The sequence below is a fragment of the Stegastes partitus genome, unplaced genomic scaffold, assembly GCF_000690725.1.
Source record: "Stegastes partitus isolate 25-593 unplaced genomic scaffold, Stegastes_partitus-1.0.2 Scaffold0, whole genome shotgun sequence".
Classification (NCBI taxonomy): Eukaryota; Metazoa; Chordata; class Actinopteri; family Pomacentridae; genus Stegastes; species Stegastes partitus.
The window spans coordinates 617,138-634,183 of record NW_007577731.1 but is presented as its reverse complement, the minus strand read 5'-3'; the positions used below and the strand labels follow the sequence as shown (position 1 = coordinate 634,183).

Genomic DNA, 17,046 nt, shown 5'->3' with positions numbered 1-17,046 from the left:
CCGAAGGTGTGTCACAGCCGGAGACGAAGGTAACCCGACAAGAATGTGGGACGGGAATGTTGTTTTCCTTCATCTCAGCTGACCTGGCATGAAGTAAACAGAGCAGGAGAGAAAACATGGGTGTCTGACAGGCTGTGTTCTCCTCCTCCCCTTTCCAACTGTTTTTTACGAGGAGTTTAAATTTCAGGCCCGGAGGTCGTGGCCTCCCCGTTCCAGCCCTTCAGAGAGGAGGTGGGGCGGGGGAACCTGTCGCTGGGAATAAAAGGCCCGCCGGCTGAGGAGGTGCAGGCGTGCTCATGCCTCCGTCTGCCGGACCGACGGGAACCACCGCCTCCAGTCTGGCCAGCTGCCTTGGGGAGATCCCAGGTGGCGAATATTCTCCCGCCGAGGGGAGCGAGCACTCGATCCCGCCCTGCGGAGGTCAGGAAATCTGCCGAGTCAGAGTGGCCCGGGTCAGGTTCTCGGTGACCGGCGAGGCGTGACTCGCTGGGGCCCCGGGTGTTTCTGGCACCCCGTTAACAGCAGGACGGGACAGTCCGGAGGCGCTTTAAGGGCCCTCAGCGCCTCGTCCTCCTTCACCTCACAGCAGCCCACAGCTGGATCTCAGCTCCTCTGCTTTATGACGACGCTGTGAGGGCTTCAAGAGCGCAGCTGAGCTCCTGCGTGTTTATTGTGTGTCAGATGGGTCCCCGGCGGCCTTCGGCGAAACAAGATCCACCTCAGCGTCGAGGCAGGTGAGGAGGAAGAAATTCACAACATACAGAGAGAAAGAGAGATGGGAACAGAACCTCAGAATACAGAGAAGGGAGGAGAGGTTGGGAGAAAAGTGAGAGTCAAGACAGGAGCGGGGACATAAACACACCAGAGAGGCATTAGGGAGGAAGTCTGGCCGATGGAGGACTGAAAAATGGCTTCCCCCTCCCGACTCTGCAGGTTGGAGATACAGAGTACAGAGCAGCAGAGGAAATCCCCTTCTATACACCGCTCCATCCCATCCCTCCTTCATCTCCACCGAGCTTCCTGCAGCACTGGAACACACCGACACACACTCAGACAGCACCTGGTGGACTCTAACACCAGGCCTGTCGCACTACGAGCAGACCGACTGTCTGTCCGTCACGTGGCAGGAGCAGGGATTAGAGAGGATGAAAAGTTTGTTGACATAAAACAGAAAGTGGACTCAATACATCAAGATATACTGAAAGGTCACCATGCCCAGGAACATGTACATACAATAAGAAACACTGTTGGGGGACGTAGATCTACCCCGAGGCTCCACAGGTTCACATTAAAACACAAAACACATGCAGACAAACGATCAATTACAAACTTTTTTTTATTGAGTTGCAGAAAGCCATTTATAACTGTATATAAAAAAAGAAACATCACCACTTTTGATCACGTTGACGTCCCACTGATGGCGAAATGATCAAAATAAGGTTTCATAAATATGATGAATGATAAAAGCAAATACATTCTGCTTCGTTATGAACAGGTTAGGAGGAAGATTTGGGTCCAATCCATCTGAACTCATCCAGCATTCAGAAAAAAAAAAATCAAATCTAACAAAAAGAAAACACAACAGGCTGATGAACAATCTGTTTAGTCTCAGAACTCTGAAGACCAAACTGGTGGTTCGTTGCATCTCAGCCCACAGAAACTAAGATTTCACCGTCCTAGCAGCTTCGGGATTTGAATTGTATGAATTTGCTGTGAAAATCCACCTAAAAGATCAGCGTGTAGCTTCTGGGCTAGAACCTGCAGAACCACCAGCGTGAGGCTTCAGGTCTTTCTGGACTGCATATGACATATATACAGTACATAAAGAGATGGACTGGTCCCAAACAACAGAGATGAGGAGCGACCTGTCCTGACCTGGAGCTGAGCCCACACCCTGGATCAGCTGCCGTCACGTTCCTGCTTCACGCGCCTCGCTACGGTTTTCAGGTGATGAGGTGTAAGGCACTGACAGCGCCTGGTGATAGTGCAATGGTCAGCTGTTCCCTGTACCTTTGCTCTCAGAAAACTAAAACACGAGGAGGTCCCACATACAGGGCCCGTTCTCAAAAAAAAAAAACTGAGCCGCTCCGTCAAAGCCAGCGGAACCTCTCTGAGGGAACGTGTTGCTGCACGAACCCAGCAACGTTTATGGAAACGTATCGAGAACATGAAAGAGCAATAAAACAGATGCAACAACAGCAGCTGACTGATTGAGGATAATAAATGAAATGTGTGTGTGTGTGTGTACAATGTACAGTAAATATGCACTCCTAAAGAAGAAGTAAAACAGAAAATAGGTGGAAACCCATTAAGTTAAAAAACCAAACTGTCAAAATAAAAGCCTGCGGTACTGGAAACGCAGCATCACAATATAAAGCTGATTATCGCATTCATGTGATAAAAATGCAAACAGATGTGACATTCTCATGTTGTTCTGCTGAAGGGGGAGGAAAAGGAGACGCACAATGATAGAGTGATAATAAACACTTTTCTTTGTCAAAATACTGAAACGCATGTGGCACAGCGTCCATGTGCAAAGTGCAAAGGCCTGATCAGCACATGGACCAAGAACTGGAACCTGATCACCGCCCACACCCTCTGAATTTAAAGAACTTTAAATTAATTCCTATTTTACGCCCTTCGTCACAGAAGAGCACACGCATTGTGTCGACACACACACTGCACAGAAACAAAGAGCTGCTCACATTGAACATGAAGCCAATTTAAAACTGATTCGTCGATGGTTTCAGCATGTGGGGCTGGTTCTACGCTCTACAACACAAACGGAAACTTCTGTCGGCAGCAGAAAGCAGGCCCGCCTGTGACCAAAACGTTGGGTCTCCATTACAAAATAAATAATTAAAATTAACCTACAAACAAAAATATATATATTTATATTCTACAATCCAAGATTTCACCATTTACTGAAGAACAAGACAGTCTGCAGCAACAGGAGGCTGAAGGGGAGCCGATGTACAGCCGGCGTGAGCGTGGAGGTGCTGCTGTAGGTCTGAGCTGCAGCCTGGAGGCCCACAGCCGTGAAGCCATGGAGACGGAACCACGACACCAGAGAGACGCAGCGCCACAGGTGTGCTGTAGGGCTCACCTGCCAGAGCTGTGCTATAAAACACACCAATCAGAATAATGAACATTTACCTGATGCAGCTCGTGATTCGTTTTAGTGTAGAAAAATCTTACAAAGCTAGAGTCGTTTCAAACTAAGAACAGATTTAGAGTTGTGATGATAACACCTTCAAACACTTGATCTGATGTTTGTGGCGGCCTCTGAGCAGCCGTGTGGGCGCTCAGCCTCTACGGCAGCGTGTCAGAGCGACTCCAGTCTGTGTGGCAGGTGACTGATGCCGTCTGACTTGGCAAGTGATAATTTTGGACCCGGGACAGACAGCAAAAAAAAAAAAAAAGACAAACAAAAACCCAAAGAGAATGACATGAGTGAGTGGACCAGTGGCAGGTGGGGACGGGGGCGGGAGCTGCTGCAGCTTGTTAAAAAGCACAGTAGAAATCTTTGATATTTACACTGAGGAAAGTGAATACATTCAGGCAGCAGAGAGGAGAGGCGGACTGCCTCCCCCCTGTACGAGGTACGTTTGGCACTGCTCATCCTCGACCATCCCCACACTCAGTCGTCTCTCGTCCCTTTGTCTTCTGTCCCTTCGGCCGGTCGAGTCAAGCTGAACCCCGACTCCTGCGGGTCGACGGCTCGCCTCGGCTCTTCCTATTCATTCGTGTGATACTCTGGGGTCTGAAGTGGTAAACGTTGAAGCGCGGGGCCGGCGGAGCTGTCCAGGCGGATCCAGTCCTCCCCAGGCCCGGTCCCCCCGCCTCAGTCAGCAGGAGTCTTTGGTTCAGAAGGCACATGTGTGTGCATCTCTCCACAGAAACCCTCCTGTAATTTTTGATTTTCGTATTTAATAATCTCCTTTGATATAAAAACCCGGCAGTGTGCAGGTCACCCGGACTCTGAGGGTTTGATTTTTATTTTTTACTCCACTAGTGAAACCATCTCCCAGCTTCTTGTTTGTTCAAGTCCTCTGGGAATGGCAGAGGGAGACTGGAGGTGGGTGTAAACTCAGATCCCGTTGGTCAGGTCTGTGATGACGTTGGCCTTCACCAGCTTGCGGAGGAACTCCTTCTCCTTGGCGATGTTGTGTGTCCACGACTGCCAGAGAATCAGAGGAGAGAAAAACATCAGAGTCATGTGACAAACAGAGTGGGGAGAGACCTGCTGGACCGTGTTTAACGTTTCCCATAAACTCTGCTATATTCATATTCTGTAGCATGTTCATATTCCCATACATGCAGGTGTTCAGCTACATGTGTGGAGCCACGCCGGGTCAGCTTTGCTCCCCGCTGTGCTATGAGAAGTCAGTAAGATGTAACCAGAGCCGGCGGTTCCTGTTTGGCGCTTTGGGATGCAGAGACGAAGGAATGGCCAAAAAACTGAGGCATAGTGTGGAGGAAGAAATGTACGGGAGGGAATAGGAGGAGAAAGAGTGGAGAGCTCCAGCAGGCTGGGCCCTTCTACACTCTCCAACAGACTCCAGGCCCGTCTGGGTCCAGCCTCCTCCTACCTCTACGGGATGAGCAACGATCTCAGGGAACAATGAGCCCCAGTATCCTCTCTTTCTGAAGTCATGCCAGACATACATTAGCAGTTCTAGCCTTGAAGCTTTGAAGAGAGGAGATCTGGGGAACGGTCTGATCGGCAGCTGGAGGCACAAGGACGTAAACACCTGAGCACTGATGAACAGAACCTATAGGTCAAAAACTCAAAGCATTTTGTTGGCAGCAGTGCTCAGAAACAGGAACCAGTACTGTCTACCATCTACATGTGAAGAGATCTGTTTTTGCAAATGATCTCTTCAATTGTACTGTTTGCCTCCATGTTGTCTTTTAAATATGGCAGGTTCAGCTCGCTTTGGGATCTGGTTTGAAGCTGCACTAATCACTATCTGTTTTTGCAAATGAACTCTTCATTTGCAGGTCGGTTTCTAAGCTGCTCAGTAAGCTGAAGAGCTAAATAATCAGGAGGCCGTCATCATTGCATCGATCGGCCACAACATTAAAACCACGTTACTGAAGCCATGTCGAGCACCGTGGACTCTTGGTCGTGTTCCTCGAGCTCCTCCTGAGCAGGTTTTGGGGTTTTGCAGGAGCATCGGGGACACTGTCATTGCTATGTGGTGTGCTCGGACTGCAGAACACAGGATCATCGTACTTTGCCTGTCAGTCGTTTTAACACTGCGGCTGATTGGTGCTCGTTAGCGGCGCGTTTCCCTCCAGGTGGCTGTCGGCTTTATAACTTGTTCAAATGAGTGAACATGAGCGTTGTTTGCGGGTGGTAGTTTACGGCTTCCAAAGTAGTTTACAATGAAAGGAATTTATTGGTCTAGACAGGAAAAAGAAAACAAAAAAACCAGTTTCGACTGGGATGAGCATGGACTGGCAGCACTGTCAGGAAGCCAAAACCATTTAGTTTAATTAATGTGGAGCGCAGAACACAATCTGGAAATCACATCTGTACGCAGAACCAGAAAAAGAAATTTGGTTGCACGATGTTCAGTCAACGCTGGCATCTGGTCGTCACCACGTTGGTCTTTGGAAATCAGACGTACTGACGGAGAGGCGGCTCTGATTGAGGAAACAAACGCTGATAAGGTGCAACCTGTCACACAGTAGCCCCGCCCTAAAGCTGCTTTATCGTCTATTTTCTTCTAAATTTAATCAAAATTAACATCACAGTGTGTTGAAGGAAAGCTGAACCTACTGGTTAGGATCATAAACTCATTAGTGAAATGTTTACTCGGTCAACAAATCAGCTAAGAAGTACGGCCGTGTTCTCATAGACATCAATACAATCGGACTGCTTTTTACAACCAGAGGTGTCGCCCCCTGCTGGCTGTTGGGGGGAAAAAATGCAGGTTTTGGTCGCTTCTGATTTGGCTTCACTTTCCAGACGTAGAGACTAGGACAGGGTGAAACGGCCAAAAGTATTTATCACTATATAAATGAGACAAAGTGCGATAACGATGTAACAAAATACTTCAAACCTGCACAACTTTATTGGTGCAAATAAAAAAAGTGCTTTTTTCCCATTTAGAAAGCAGCTCTTTCTGATATGCATTAAAACTGTACTGTACTTGGCTGCTTGGAGGGTAGTGGTGGGTGGCGGGCGAATATTCGTATCTCTACATTGCTATCTGGACCACCACCACAACGACTGAATACTCCGACATCCGGGTCCAGCCCTCCTGTGTCGGTCGATTCATTTGCGCTCCTCCTCGGTTGCCGCCGTGCTTCTCGCTCCATGTGCATGAGACCGGACCAAAACAATGGCGCTGCGCATTTCACTCAAACTTTATTGCGATATTTCAATTTCATATCACCGCCTAGCAGTACACTGGTATTACCGTGTACCAGCTATGATATGGCCCCGCTCTCGTGGAGACGACATCCATTACTGATATACAGCACACAGATCCCACCTTTTAACCTGACAGAGATAACGTGTTAGCAGACAGGTGGCTATTTACACACTGAGCAGACGCTAGCATCATCAGCACTAATGTGGAATTATGTCACCGGCTACCTGGTAAACATGAGTCTAACACTTCACACCTCTGTTAGCTCGGTTTCGATGCAAACGGCTCCACAGAGTCAGGTTCTCTGCCCCTACACGTCACAACCTTTTTCGTATTCAAGCAGTCATTTAGACCATAATTCATACAAACATATTGATCGTAGCAGCTTGAAGTGAATAAAATCTAACGTCTGGTGCACCACAACAGGTGCCAAAGCAGCGGAGGAATACGTGGACGGCTTCACGACCGTGTGGCTCCAGATAATCAGACAACCCCGGGGACCAGCAGCGGTGACGGGTTCCAAACAAAAGAAGCCAAAACTATTTGCATTAATTAGCCGCGTGTGGCTGATGATGACAGTGCTGATGAGGGTGATGACGGCTGATGCCAAAGGTTCACTGGGAGTTTAGACGAAGGTTATCGTCGCACTGAGCTCATGGTTTACGTACGTCAGCACGCGGACGACATCTCTGATACCACTGGAGTAAACACCGAGAGGAAACTCTGACTGATGGAGCGGAGAGAGATCGGTCGCATTTAGAAAATGATGGTTCAGACGACACGTGATGCTGCAGCGACCGACAGACGACCAGCGCCGCTCCAAGGACTCACGAGTTTAACTGGATGTTGTCACTGTTCAGCGTTTGTTGTACATAATAGAATAGAAATACTTTACTAATCCCCAAGCACAGCACCGAGATAGACTTACCACCACCATCAATACAGATAAATAGGCAAAAATAAACAGTAAGTGTAATATGTCAAGTAGAAGAGTCCTGTGTGGAGCGTAGTGCGACAACAGAAGTGTGCTAAAGGCAAAAAGAAGAATAAAATAAATAAATGACATAAAAAAAAACACGAGATATTTAAAAAAAGTGTACAGGACGAAAGAGAATCATTTATACGCAAAAATAAAATGTATATTTTAAAAATATACCTAATTACACATTGAAATAAGTGACCACATAAATTTGTGTTCATATTCCCACACTTGTTGTTGTTTTATTTATTTCTCTTTATCTGGTTTATTCCTCTTTAGAGTTCTACATGTGTTTTGTTTTTTCTTTCAGAGACTTTTTTTAAAGCTTTTTTTTCTTCCAACATCTAACAAAGCACAAGGAGCTGATCCAAGCACAGATCCAATTAACGCACCTCCAAACATCTTCGCCACAATATTCATCACCTCAAAAGTGCCACATTCTAGCTAGGAGAGGTTTAACCCTTGCAGCATTCATGCACTAATACTACCATCAGCCCAAGTGCTTTGAAGTCGATGTACTTTGGCTGTGGGCCAGTCCAAATCCCTCCTCGCCCTCTTCCACAGGAGCGGTGGTCCCTTCTAATCAAAGGCTGGAGCTGTTTGTTTCCTCCGTTACTCCTCTGTGGCCACAGCAGCTCAGGAGGAGCCAGAGCACGTTGTTCTCGGTAGCAGTTAGACGGCGTTGGGCTGTATTTAATGTAAAAACCTGGTTACTTTAGGTGCTGATGCTCCACCGCTCACCTCTTTGATGGCGGACATCTTGACGGTCTCGTAGTAGTGCAGAGGAGCGTGCGGCATGTTCATGTCGTAGCCGAAACCAGCCACGGAGACCTCGTCACAGTTGTGCAGTGCCATCGTTATAGCAACTGTTCCCAAAGTTGGAATGTTCTGCAGGAACAACAGAGACGCAGTTACAGACTGGAGGCCGGTGTTGATAAAGTATAATATACACCAGGGATGACTCAGAACGTTCAGGATTAGAACCATGGACCTGATCTGGGCCTCAGACACAGATGTCCTCTGCCACTCACGTATCTGCTCTCCTGCCTGCTCTGTACTTCTGTCTTTGTTCTGCCTGGCTGCTGCTAACTGACTTTGAGCCCTCGGTGATTAACGGTTAGCTTTAAGACGCGACCCCTGCAGACCCCTGCTACGACACACTGATCTACGGGGCTGAGCTGTGCTTCCTAACCGCCCTGGGCTGCCACAGATCTGGGGGGTACAGGGGCTGTGTGACTGTGTGTGTGTGTGTGTGTGTGTGTGTGTGGACGTTGGAAAACATGCGAGTGCAGAAGAAAGAGTGGAGGTAGGCCCCATTTAAATCATTACACTGATTTGCAGCCCTGAGGGTAGGTGGAGCTGGACCAGCAGCTGGCCAACCCCCTACTGCGTGTCCTAATACAGATTATTTTACACAAATGCACCCACACACACTCAGCGTAAACACGAGTGTAACAAATAGACCTCCTCATTAATTTCCATGTACATAAACACACACTCCGAAGAGAAACAGCGACGTGTTCTAGGAACGGATCGGGCCGAATCTTGCAGCTCTGCAGCTTGTGTTGTACGAGACAGAGCTGCAAACAGCCACACACAAACACAAATCACACTTTCTCTCTCTCACACACACACACACACACACACTCACAACCAGATGCCCACATGTTGAACACATGTTGCAGAGCGGAGTTCATACAGGGGTGTTCTGGTGGCCCCACAGGGTAGAGTCAGGGCGATACACTCCTCATGTCCCCGCCAATTCTCCAACAATATTCCCTCACAAGCAGTGTGTGCGCACACAACTACCTCCACATGCACACCAGTATTTCATTTCAAATGCTCTGGGATGTTTAGTTTGTAATTTCTCTGCTTTGTACTCTGTTTGGTGGCCAACATTTAGAAAATTTCCTCACTTTATCCCTCAAACAGAATATTCTGAGCTCTCTGGTGAGGACCTAATGCAGCAGCCTCACATTTAGACAGACGTAGATCCCCAACAAAGTTCATAAATCAGCCTCTAAAGACGGAATAAAAACATAAATACAGAACTGTAGAATTTAATCAAGGCTGCAGCAGAGATTCAACGTCAGCAGAGGAATCGTTTCCTATTAATGTGCTTTCAGCATCCCTCTTTGTGTTTTCAAAGTGGTGAAGCTGCACCGAAACTAGAGAAGATTGAAGTCTAAATGTATCTATCATGACTGGATAATCTGACACTAAATGTAAAACCTTCTTCTATGTCAGATAGCAAGGCTGTCGGATTGTCAAGACAGAGGTTGAGATACAAGGAGGGCTTGATGCTGGAAGGCTCATTAGTTGTTAATTATTGTTCATAGTTGTTATAATAACTAGTGTATTGTTAGAACACTACGCATCGCTGAATTTCAGCCTAACTGACCAGTGCTCTGTGCACTTCCACCCCGTCAGAGCGCTCTGTGTCCAGAACACAAAGGCAGTACTTGGCTGCTGATGCTAGTTTAGTTAGTGCTCACACTTCTGTTTCCACCATCGGTGGCGGCGGGGGAGTGGCAGATACGCTCCACTGTTACCCTCCATGTTTACTTCCGTAAACACTGAGCACGCTCGCTGCGTGTGACGCGTGTGTCCTCTTCTGCGCATGCGAGACACTTTTGGGTCGTATGAAGTTCACACAGCAGATCACATACAAGTCGCATTTAACTGGAAATGTGAACGAACTCGCAAAGAAATCCTCATTGAGCATCAAGTCCTGCAGTGTGAATGTAGCCAATCTGTGGGATTGTTCAGTCAGATAATACGCCGTTATCCTGATTGGTGACATAAAATGTCATGTCGGAGACAGAATCCAAGGCTGTCGCTATGTTAAGGCTGTTTTTATGGGTTCTGTTGGTTTTTCCTAAAAACCTGTCGGATAGCAAGGTTTAGGATTGTTAAGGGTCCGATTATTGAGTCACACCTGTACTAAGATAAAATAAAGGTGAGCAGCAGGTTACAGACATCGACCTTGACAAGAAGAGCATTTTAATTCAACAGTTATGTTCGACTGTCCTCATGATCTGAGCTCCGGTTACATAAGTGAAGAAAATTTCATATAAAATGAGGAAAAGCTCCTTAAATGACTCCAGAAACAGCTGATTATGTAACATCTGTGTATTTTTATAAACAAGTTATGGTGCAAGAGTTGCATACTGTCGTAGAGCTGGAGTGATGGTTCTCATTCCAGAAACACAGAAAAACATGCTGGGCTCAGGCCTTCTTCATCGTTTTCGTTATATAGATATTCACTTGTGAAGGGAGGTCGGCTCCTCCCGCTCTGTGCATACAACTGATTCCATATTTCCATAAAACTTGTCAGTTTAATAAGAAACACTCTTACTGCGAGTTCCTTTCTAACAAAACGTATACCAGACGATGTGATGTGAAGCAGGACAGAAACACACCACGGGCCCGTCATGCTGTAAACCTGTAGTGATGTTGTGAGTGTGTGTGGGATCCTTACCCCTTTGCCCATCAGGCCGTTGTTGAAAGGCAGACCTATGAACTGGAAGGCAGCCTCCTGGATGAAGTAGGGGTTGAGGATTCTCATCTCGGTCGGCTCCCGAGGCACATAGTGAGCCACCGACTTCCAGAAACCCTCGACGCCCCTCTGAAGGGAAAGCACACAGAGATGTACTTTAAACATTGTCAGCATTAACTCTGGACGGTACTTCTCATTGTATGACTGTCAGGTACAAAACACTGACACATGATGGCATCTCGGCTGCTGGGGGACGCCAAATGAAACGGACCAGCATCAAAGTGAGATTATCGTCTGTAACGCTGACTTAAAAGACAGAAGCTGAGCAGCAGCCAGAGCCTCTGCACCGCTGATTAGGGAAATGGCTCTTGGGCCTTTAATGGATGAAGCGAGGGTGAGGGGCTCGCAGGACGTCAGCAATTATGAGCCGTCAGACGCAGAAGTCAACAAGGGGTGCAGCTGCTGTGGACACTGCATTACGCTTCTCTGAGGTTCAGCAGCTTTGGAGGAGACACTGGAGGGAATCAGGTTCATTTCAGCTGAACACTACATCACTACTGCATTTATTCTGGAAACATACTCACACAGTTCAGCATGCTTTTTTAAATCAATGCTTCTCAATGTAACTGCAGATTAAAGGTCACACTTAACCAACCAAGTGAAAAACGACACTTCTTTTAGGAGTAAAATCATGTTGACACAGATCGACTCTGAAGCAGGATGTTCCTCTGGCTGCCGGGTCGAGTCTTTCCACAGAAATATGTTCATAAGGGTTCTGCTAACTTTCCTATCAGAGAGCAGAAGCTGCACATTTCAGGTCAGGCTCGTGGTTTAACATGGCATGCTTTTACATTACTGGTAAATTACAGGATTTTTAAACTGCAGAAACACTGGGGTTGGTCTACACTCATCTAAGATGTGCAGCTCCAGGTACAAAAGTGGGTCTCGAACGAACATCTGTGGTAAAAAACGGCATCGGAAAGGAAATGGTTCAAATGGCACCTTGACCTGGGGGTGTTCTGCGAGACCTCAGGTCTTTGTACACGAGGCAATCATCATCAGTCGCTGGGACGAGCTGTCAGACGGGCCGGCAGCACCACCTGAATAAAATTATGTAACTCTAATGAAATGCACTTGTTCAGCTCAGTCATAAGAGAACACACAGTGGGTATTATTACATTTCTGGAGCATTAAAGGAAGAACCTCCAGACTGATCAACAGCTGTCAGAATGCTGAACCGCTGATCCAGATGTTTATTTAAACTGTTTTAAGTTATTGGATCCTGAAGAAACGCTCTTTCATTTTGTTTGTACTGCTGTGGATGTACAGCAAAGTGACGATAAACTGGATTTAATTAGGAAACTGAGACACCTTTAAATAAGTGAATACCCAATTCAGAATTCTTTGCAAACTCCAACTGAGACGGTTCCACTCGGACCAATCAGCCACCAAATGAACACGCAGCAAAGCACCAGTGCGTGATTGACTCGCCTGACAGTGTAACTTCCTAAAAGGCACGAAGTCAGAAGGGTCAGCAGTTGTAAATGGGAATCACCTGTTCAAATAGTCGAGCACCCGCCTGGCTGCCTTTGATACGGCAGTGCACGGCTCTGTGTGTGTGTGTGTGTGTGTGTGTGTGTGTTTGTGTTTGTGTGTGTTGGCAGAGGCAGTAGCAACAAGTCTGCTGGCTTTGTGGCTTCAACAGTGGCGGCGCTTTTTGAACGTGGGCCCGGCTCTGTGCCCTCGGCAAGCTGCAACAGGAACAGCAGCTCATCTCTCCTGTCAACACAGCTTGTGTTTGCCAGGAATCTATTTAGCAGCGCTGTTTGGATGTGTGCACGTCTGTGTAGGCCGAATAAAAGAGAGTGATGCATTTTTTCTTTATTATAGGAAGGAGAGAGGCTAATGACACACAACACACACCCCTTCCTTTACACGGCGATGACTTGGCATGTACATAGACACGAATGTCACGGGGTGGGGATCGCTTTGAAGATCTTCAGACGAGTACAGGTGGCTTTGAGAAATGTAAGAGCAATTAGTATGTGAGGATTCAGGCCTGTTGGGAGGGAGCTGTGGGTGCCGTTTCCAGTTTAGGAATGTGGGAAGCTGCTTACAGGAAAGGGCTCTACACTCCACCAGCTCAGATGAACAGGACAGGGAAAGTGAATAACACTCCACCTCCTGAAACAGCATCCTCCAGCAGAACATTTAGCTCTCCAACTATTCCAGAGGAACTGTAAACTGACAGCCCTGAAGAATGCGTTAACAGAGTGTGAATATTAACACGTTTGTCAGTGGCACATGGTGAGCTGGAACAAGACTTCCCCAAAGTCTTACCTGGGTAAATAAAAGGCACAAAGGAAGAGTATTAAATCAGTGCTAAAACTTTGCTTTATCAGTAGTGAGACACCAAAATCTGTGCTCACAGTTGGTACAAACAGCCCCGAGGGAACAGGATGTGAATCCCACTGCGGACTGACCGCTAACCTCTTTGTCAAGACAAACCACTGCAGCAGTGGCATTCGAACAGGAAGCAGCACAACGGTCCTACACCACTTACTCACCAGGACCTGACACGCACATGCTCAAAGGTGAACACAAGTGTGCAGCCTTGGCCGGCCGGGCCGTCGCTGGGCTGCGGTCAGAGAGGAAATGACTGTTTCCCTTCTCCCGCGACAGCTTTATGGTTAAATTGGTCTGGATTATTAGATTTAAGTGTATGCACAAGGCTGCGCACTCCAGTAAAGCACCTGTTAAAACAGCCCTGAACCGGGAGAGTTAATTATTTACACTGCGAGGTGATGGACTGAGGAGAGGTCGACATCACTCCATCAGGAGGAGTCAGTTAGCCGAGCGGCGCTGCAGGAGAGGAGGGTGCAACGAGATGATGTAAGGAAAAGAAAGTCGGTCCGACCTCAGACAATGAGAAAGAAGCAGACGACACGATGGAAACACAACATCTCTGTTGTAAGGAACGGCACGCTCTCCTCATTGCTCCAGACAGACCTGAGGTTTGATGTCTGCTGCTAGTTTCAGTGGACACTGAAGTCACAGGCTTTATGTTTGTCACGACTCTTTCACTGAGTCTACTGCATTTGATATTTTATGCAGTTCAGTGGCATTATCCCAATTCTAGCTCTAGTGGTTGATATTTGTGCCATGGCAGGATTTTGCACTTTCTAGCATTTCCAGTCTTCACACTCCAGTGGATGAGTAACCTGTATGAAGTTGGGGTTAGGAGCTGCAGTGAGGATGGGTTATGCACCCTGAATGGCTCTTCATGGTGGTTTTGACTTTAAAGCTTAAGTACACAGTTATACAATACACAGCGATCAATAAATCAAGTGCTCTAATAGCAAAAAAGAGAAATCTGCTATCTGTGGCAGTCACAGTTCTGTAAAAAGCCCGTCCAATCATTGCATTTGGTCCACATGAGAAGACTGGACGGCCTACTCTGTTTCTAACTTGGCTACCTGCACACACTCTCCCCTCATTGGCTGACACACTGCGAGAGGAGGTGAGCACAACGCACATAAACGGCAAAGTGCAGACACGTTACCTACAGCATCCTGCATCTGTTGGAGTCTCTGAGGTCTACATCCTCCTCCAGGATGCTCACACACACCTGTTTGGCTCCTCTGTGTGTCGTAGCCGAGCTGTGAGCAGGTGTCGTTTGATGCAGTTTATCTCACGTTACTATAACACGTGTTGGTGTTGGCTTTGAGCAGGACGTCTGGCAGAAATCGTCATGTAGCCTGATAGTGCGTTTGTACCCCTGAGGTACTTTTAATGTGCCACGCTCCTGAGTTAGTCCGCCAGCTGCACTCAAACAGTGTGTTCATGTGTTTGAAGCTGTGGTCAGAGGGAGCCTAGAAGGACAGGTGGGTTTATCCTACTTCAACATGTAGCTGATGCTTTCCGTCTACACAATCCTGCATGCTCTCGTTTTAAGCGTCAGTCAGACAGACATACAGGAGAAGCAACTATAAGTATGGTCACCGTCCCTTTGTCCAACACAAATCTAACAAAACCGGACCAAATACGAAGCGCTGCCACGGTGGAGTCTCCAACAGCAAGCTCATACTCAGCAGGTACCAACAGCTCATAGACTCAGAACAAGTGAGCCTCAGGGTAACTGAGGTTAAGAGCGAGTGCGTCTGAAAGTGGAATGGGAGCCAAATTTGTACATTTTCAACACACCTACTTAATATCTGCCTGGCTCGTCGTTATCTGCTAAAATAACATTCATTGCATTTGCTGAGGACCAACTGTAAACATGGGTTTCCCACACAAAGCAGCGAGCCAGCGAGCTCGGTTCTGCACGAACGGCGATTCTAGGTATTAGTACAAACTCCTCAGCACTGGTTAGTCTAAAAGAGGCTGCGTTGTCTGATTACACAGATGAGTATAAGACCATAAATGAATTGGTTCTTTGGTAGCCACAAACATCACAGCAGCACCACTGTACATGTTAAATATTTTAAAACACTCCAGGTTCTCCGTCAGTGTTGTCAAACAAAGCTGGAGCTTTGTAAAGGCTACGAGTGTTTGTCTTGTGATTTCACAGCTGCAGGAAAATCACAGCATCAAAAAAGCACTTAAAGCAGAGGATTAGAGGAAGACAATGGCACAGAGCGAGTAAAGGAGCGACCGTAAGCCGAGAGAGGTGAAGGATCAAACAGACGGAAAAAGTGATGCGGACTGGGAGAAACAGAAGGACGGCAAAAAGAAAGCCTCCGCGGAAACAAGGAGATGTACAAGACGGCTAAAAACGCAAGAGAAGCAACTAGAAGCTCCCGTTGGTGAAATGCTTAAATTAGACCGGGCATAAACGCGATGGCATGTGTCCTCTTCCCGTTGGAATAAACTGAAAATACACCTTCGCTTCAGAAATGTAAAAATGCCCAAATAAGAAACAGCTCGGTCTGGAGGTTTGAGTTTATGGTGCTCAGCGTGGTTTGGTTTTACCGCAGGCCAATGAAATTCCACCTACCTTTACCCAGAATGTTTCTCTGTGTTGAGTGAAGCAGATCGCTCGCTTTACGGCTCCTGAGGGATGCAGTGTAAAGTGAATTGGACTGAAATATGAGGGCTAAGGGGAGGACAGGATGCTTCATATGTGCCGGGTGGCTACAGGTGGCTTTAAAGCCCTATAATGTAAATGAACACAAACAAACTTCAGCTTCCTGTCGGCCACAAGCAGCAAAGCCGGACCATCTTGTCTCCAGATACAGAACACGTCAGAGTTTCGACCTACTTTTGAGCATTCTCTACAATAATCCTGTAATATGGCTGAACCACAGATGTCCCTGTTCTTCCCTGATGGGCAGCTATCACACACTTTACCTCCATGGAGCCTCCTCAGCGGTGAGGATGTGGTTGTGTTTGATGTTTATGGAGTGGACGACTCAAACGAGCTGGACTGGAATCCGGAAGGCCGACTTAAAGCAATTTAGAAACGAAAACGGCAGCCCCGAAACTGCGAACAATCACAATTATGCTTGTCTGGAGGTCATTAGCACTGTGTACATGTCGGGCCTTTGAGTTTACAAGTCGCAGCGTCTCACCACATAAGTGCTCCACTGAAGAGGAGCCATTTCAGGAGGAATGTTTGGAGAGGCGAGAGGAAGGTGTGACATCCATAGAGGTGGTTATTTTATTCCTTTTTGTCAGCCAGGAATCTGAAACACTCGCCAACTTGTCCTTTGCTTTTCCTGACACATAACACGACCTCTGCCCCCATTAAGGTCGCGGCGGTTTCTCAGTTCCTGGCCTCTCTCTGTGTGAAACCCTCGTCTCCACGCTCCCATGACGGCAAACGTGAAAACAGCGCCAGCAGTGACAACACCGTGACCCCGAGGAGCAGCATGTGGATCACGGTCTCTGGGAAACAACAGGTGACATCTTGGAAGGTCACCAGGAACATCACTCTGGCATCTGACTGCCAAACAAACAAGTCCTTCTAGCGAACCGCTCGGCCACATCAAAGTTCCCTTTAAACTCGCTCAAATGCTTAATTACCAAGATGGTCTACATCAGAACTGCTGAGGAGAACCCGGCGTGCAGGTCTGAGTGTTAATCACAGCCGGCTCGGTAGGTGAGTCACTTTTGAAACACGACTCTGGTGGTAATCAGCGACATCCGGACACCGCGTTAGTCACTTGGTTCATGTTCAAAATCAT

At 47.3% G+C, this 17,046-nt stretch overlaps 1 protein-coding gene across 10 annotated transcripts in view; it reads right to left on the bottom strand.

Moving 5' to 3' along the window:
* Positions 1-2,384: 2,384 nt before the first annotated feature.
* st3gal3b (ST3 beta-galactoside alpha-2,3-sialyltransferase 3b) overlaps positions 2,385-17,046 on the bottom strand; it is a 55,781-nt gene continuing 41,119 nt past the window's right edge. For all 10 annotated transcript variants that reach the window (XM_008276279.1, XM_008276596.1, XM_008276360.1 and 7 more), the window contains 3 exons: positions 10,844-10,990; positions 8,104-8,250; positions 2,385-4,180 (listed from right to left, as the gene is read on the bottom strand). In XM_008276279.1, the coding sequence (XP_008274501.1) occupies positions 4,091-4,180; positions 8,104-8,250; positions 10,844-10,990 (384 nt within the window). In that variant the 3' untranslated portion in view covers positions 2,385-4,090. The remainder of the gene's footprint in view (positions 4,181-8,103; positions 8,251-10,843; positions 10,991-17,046) is intronic.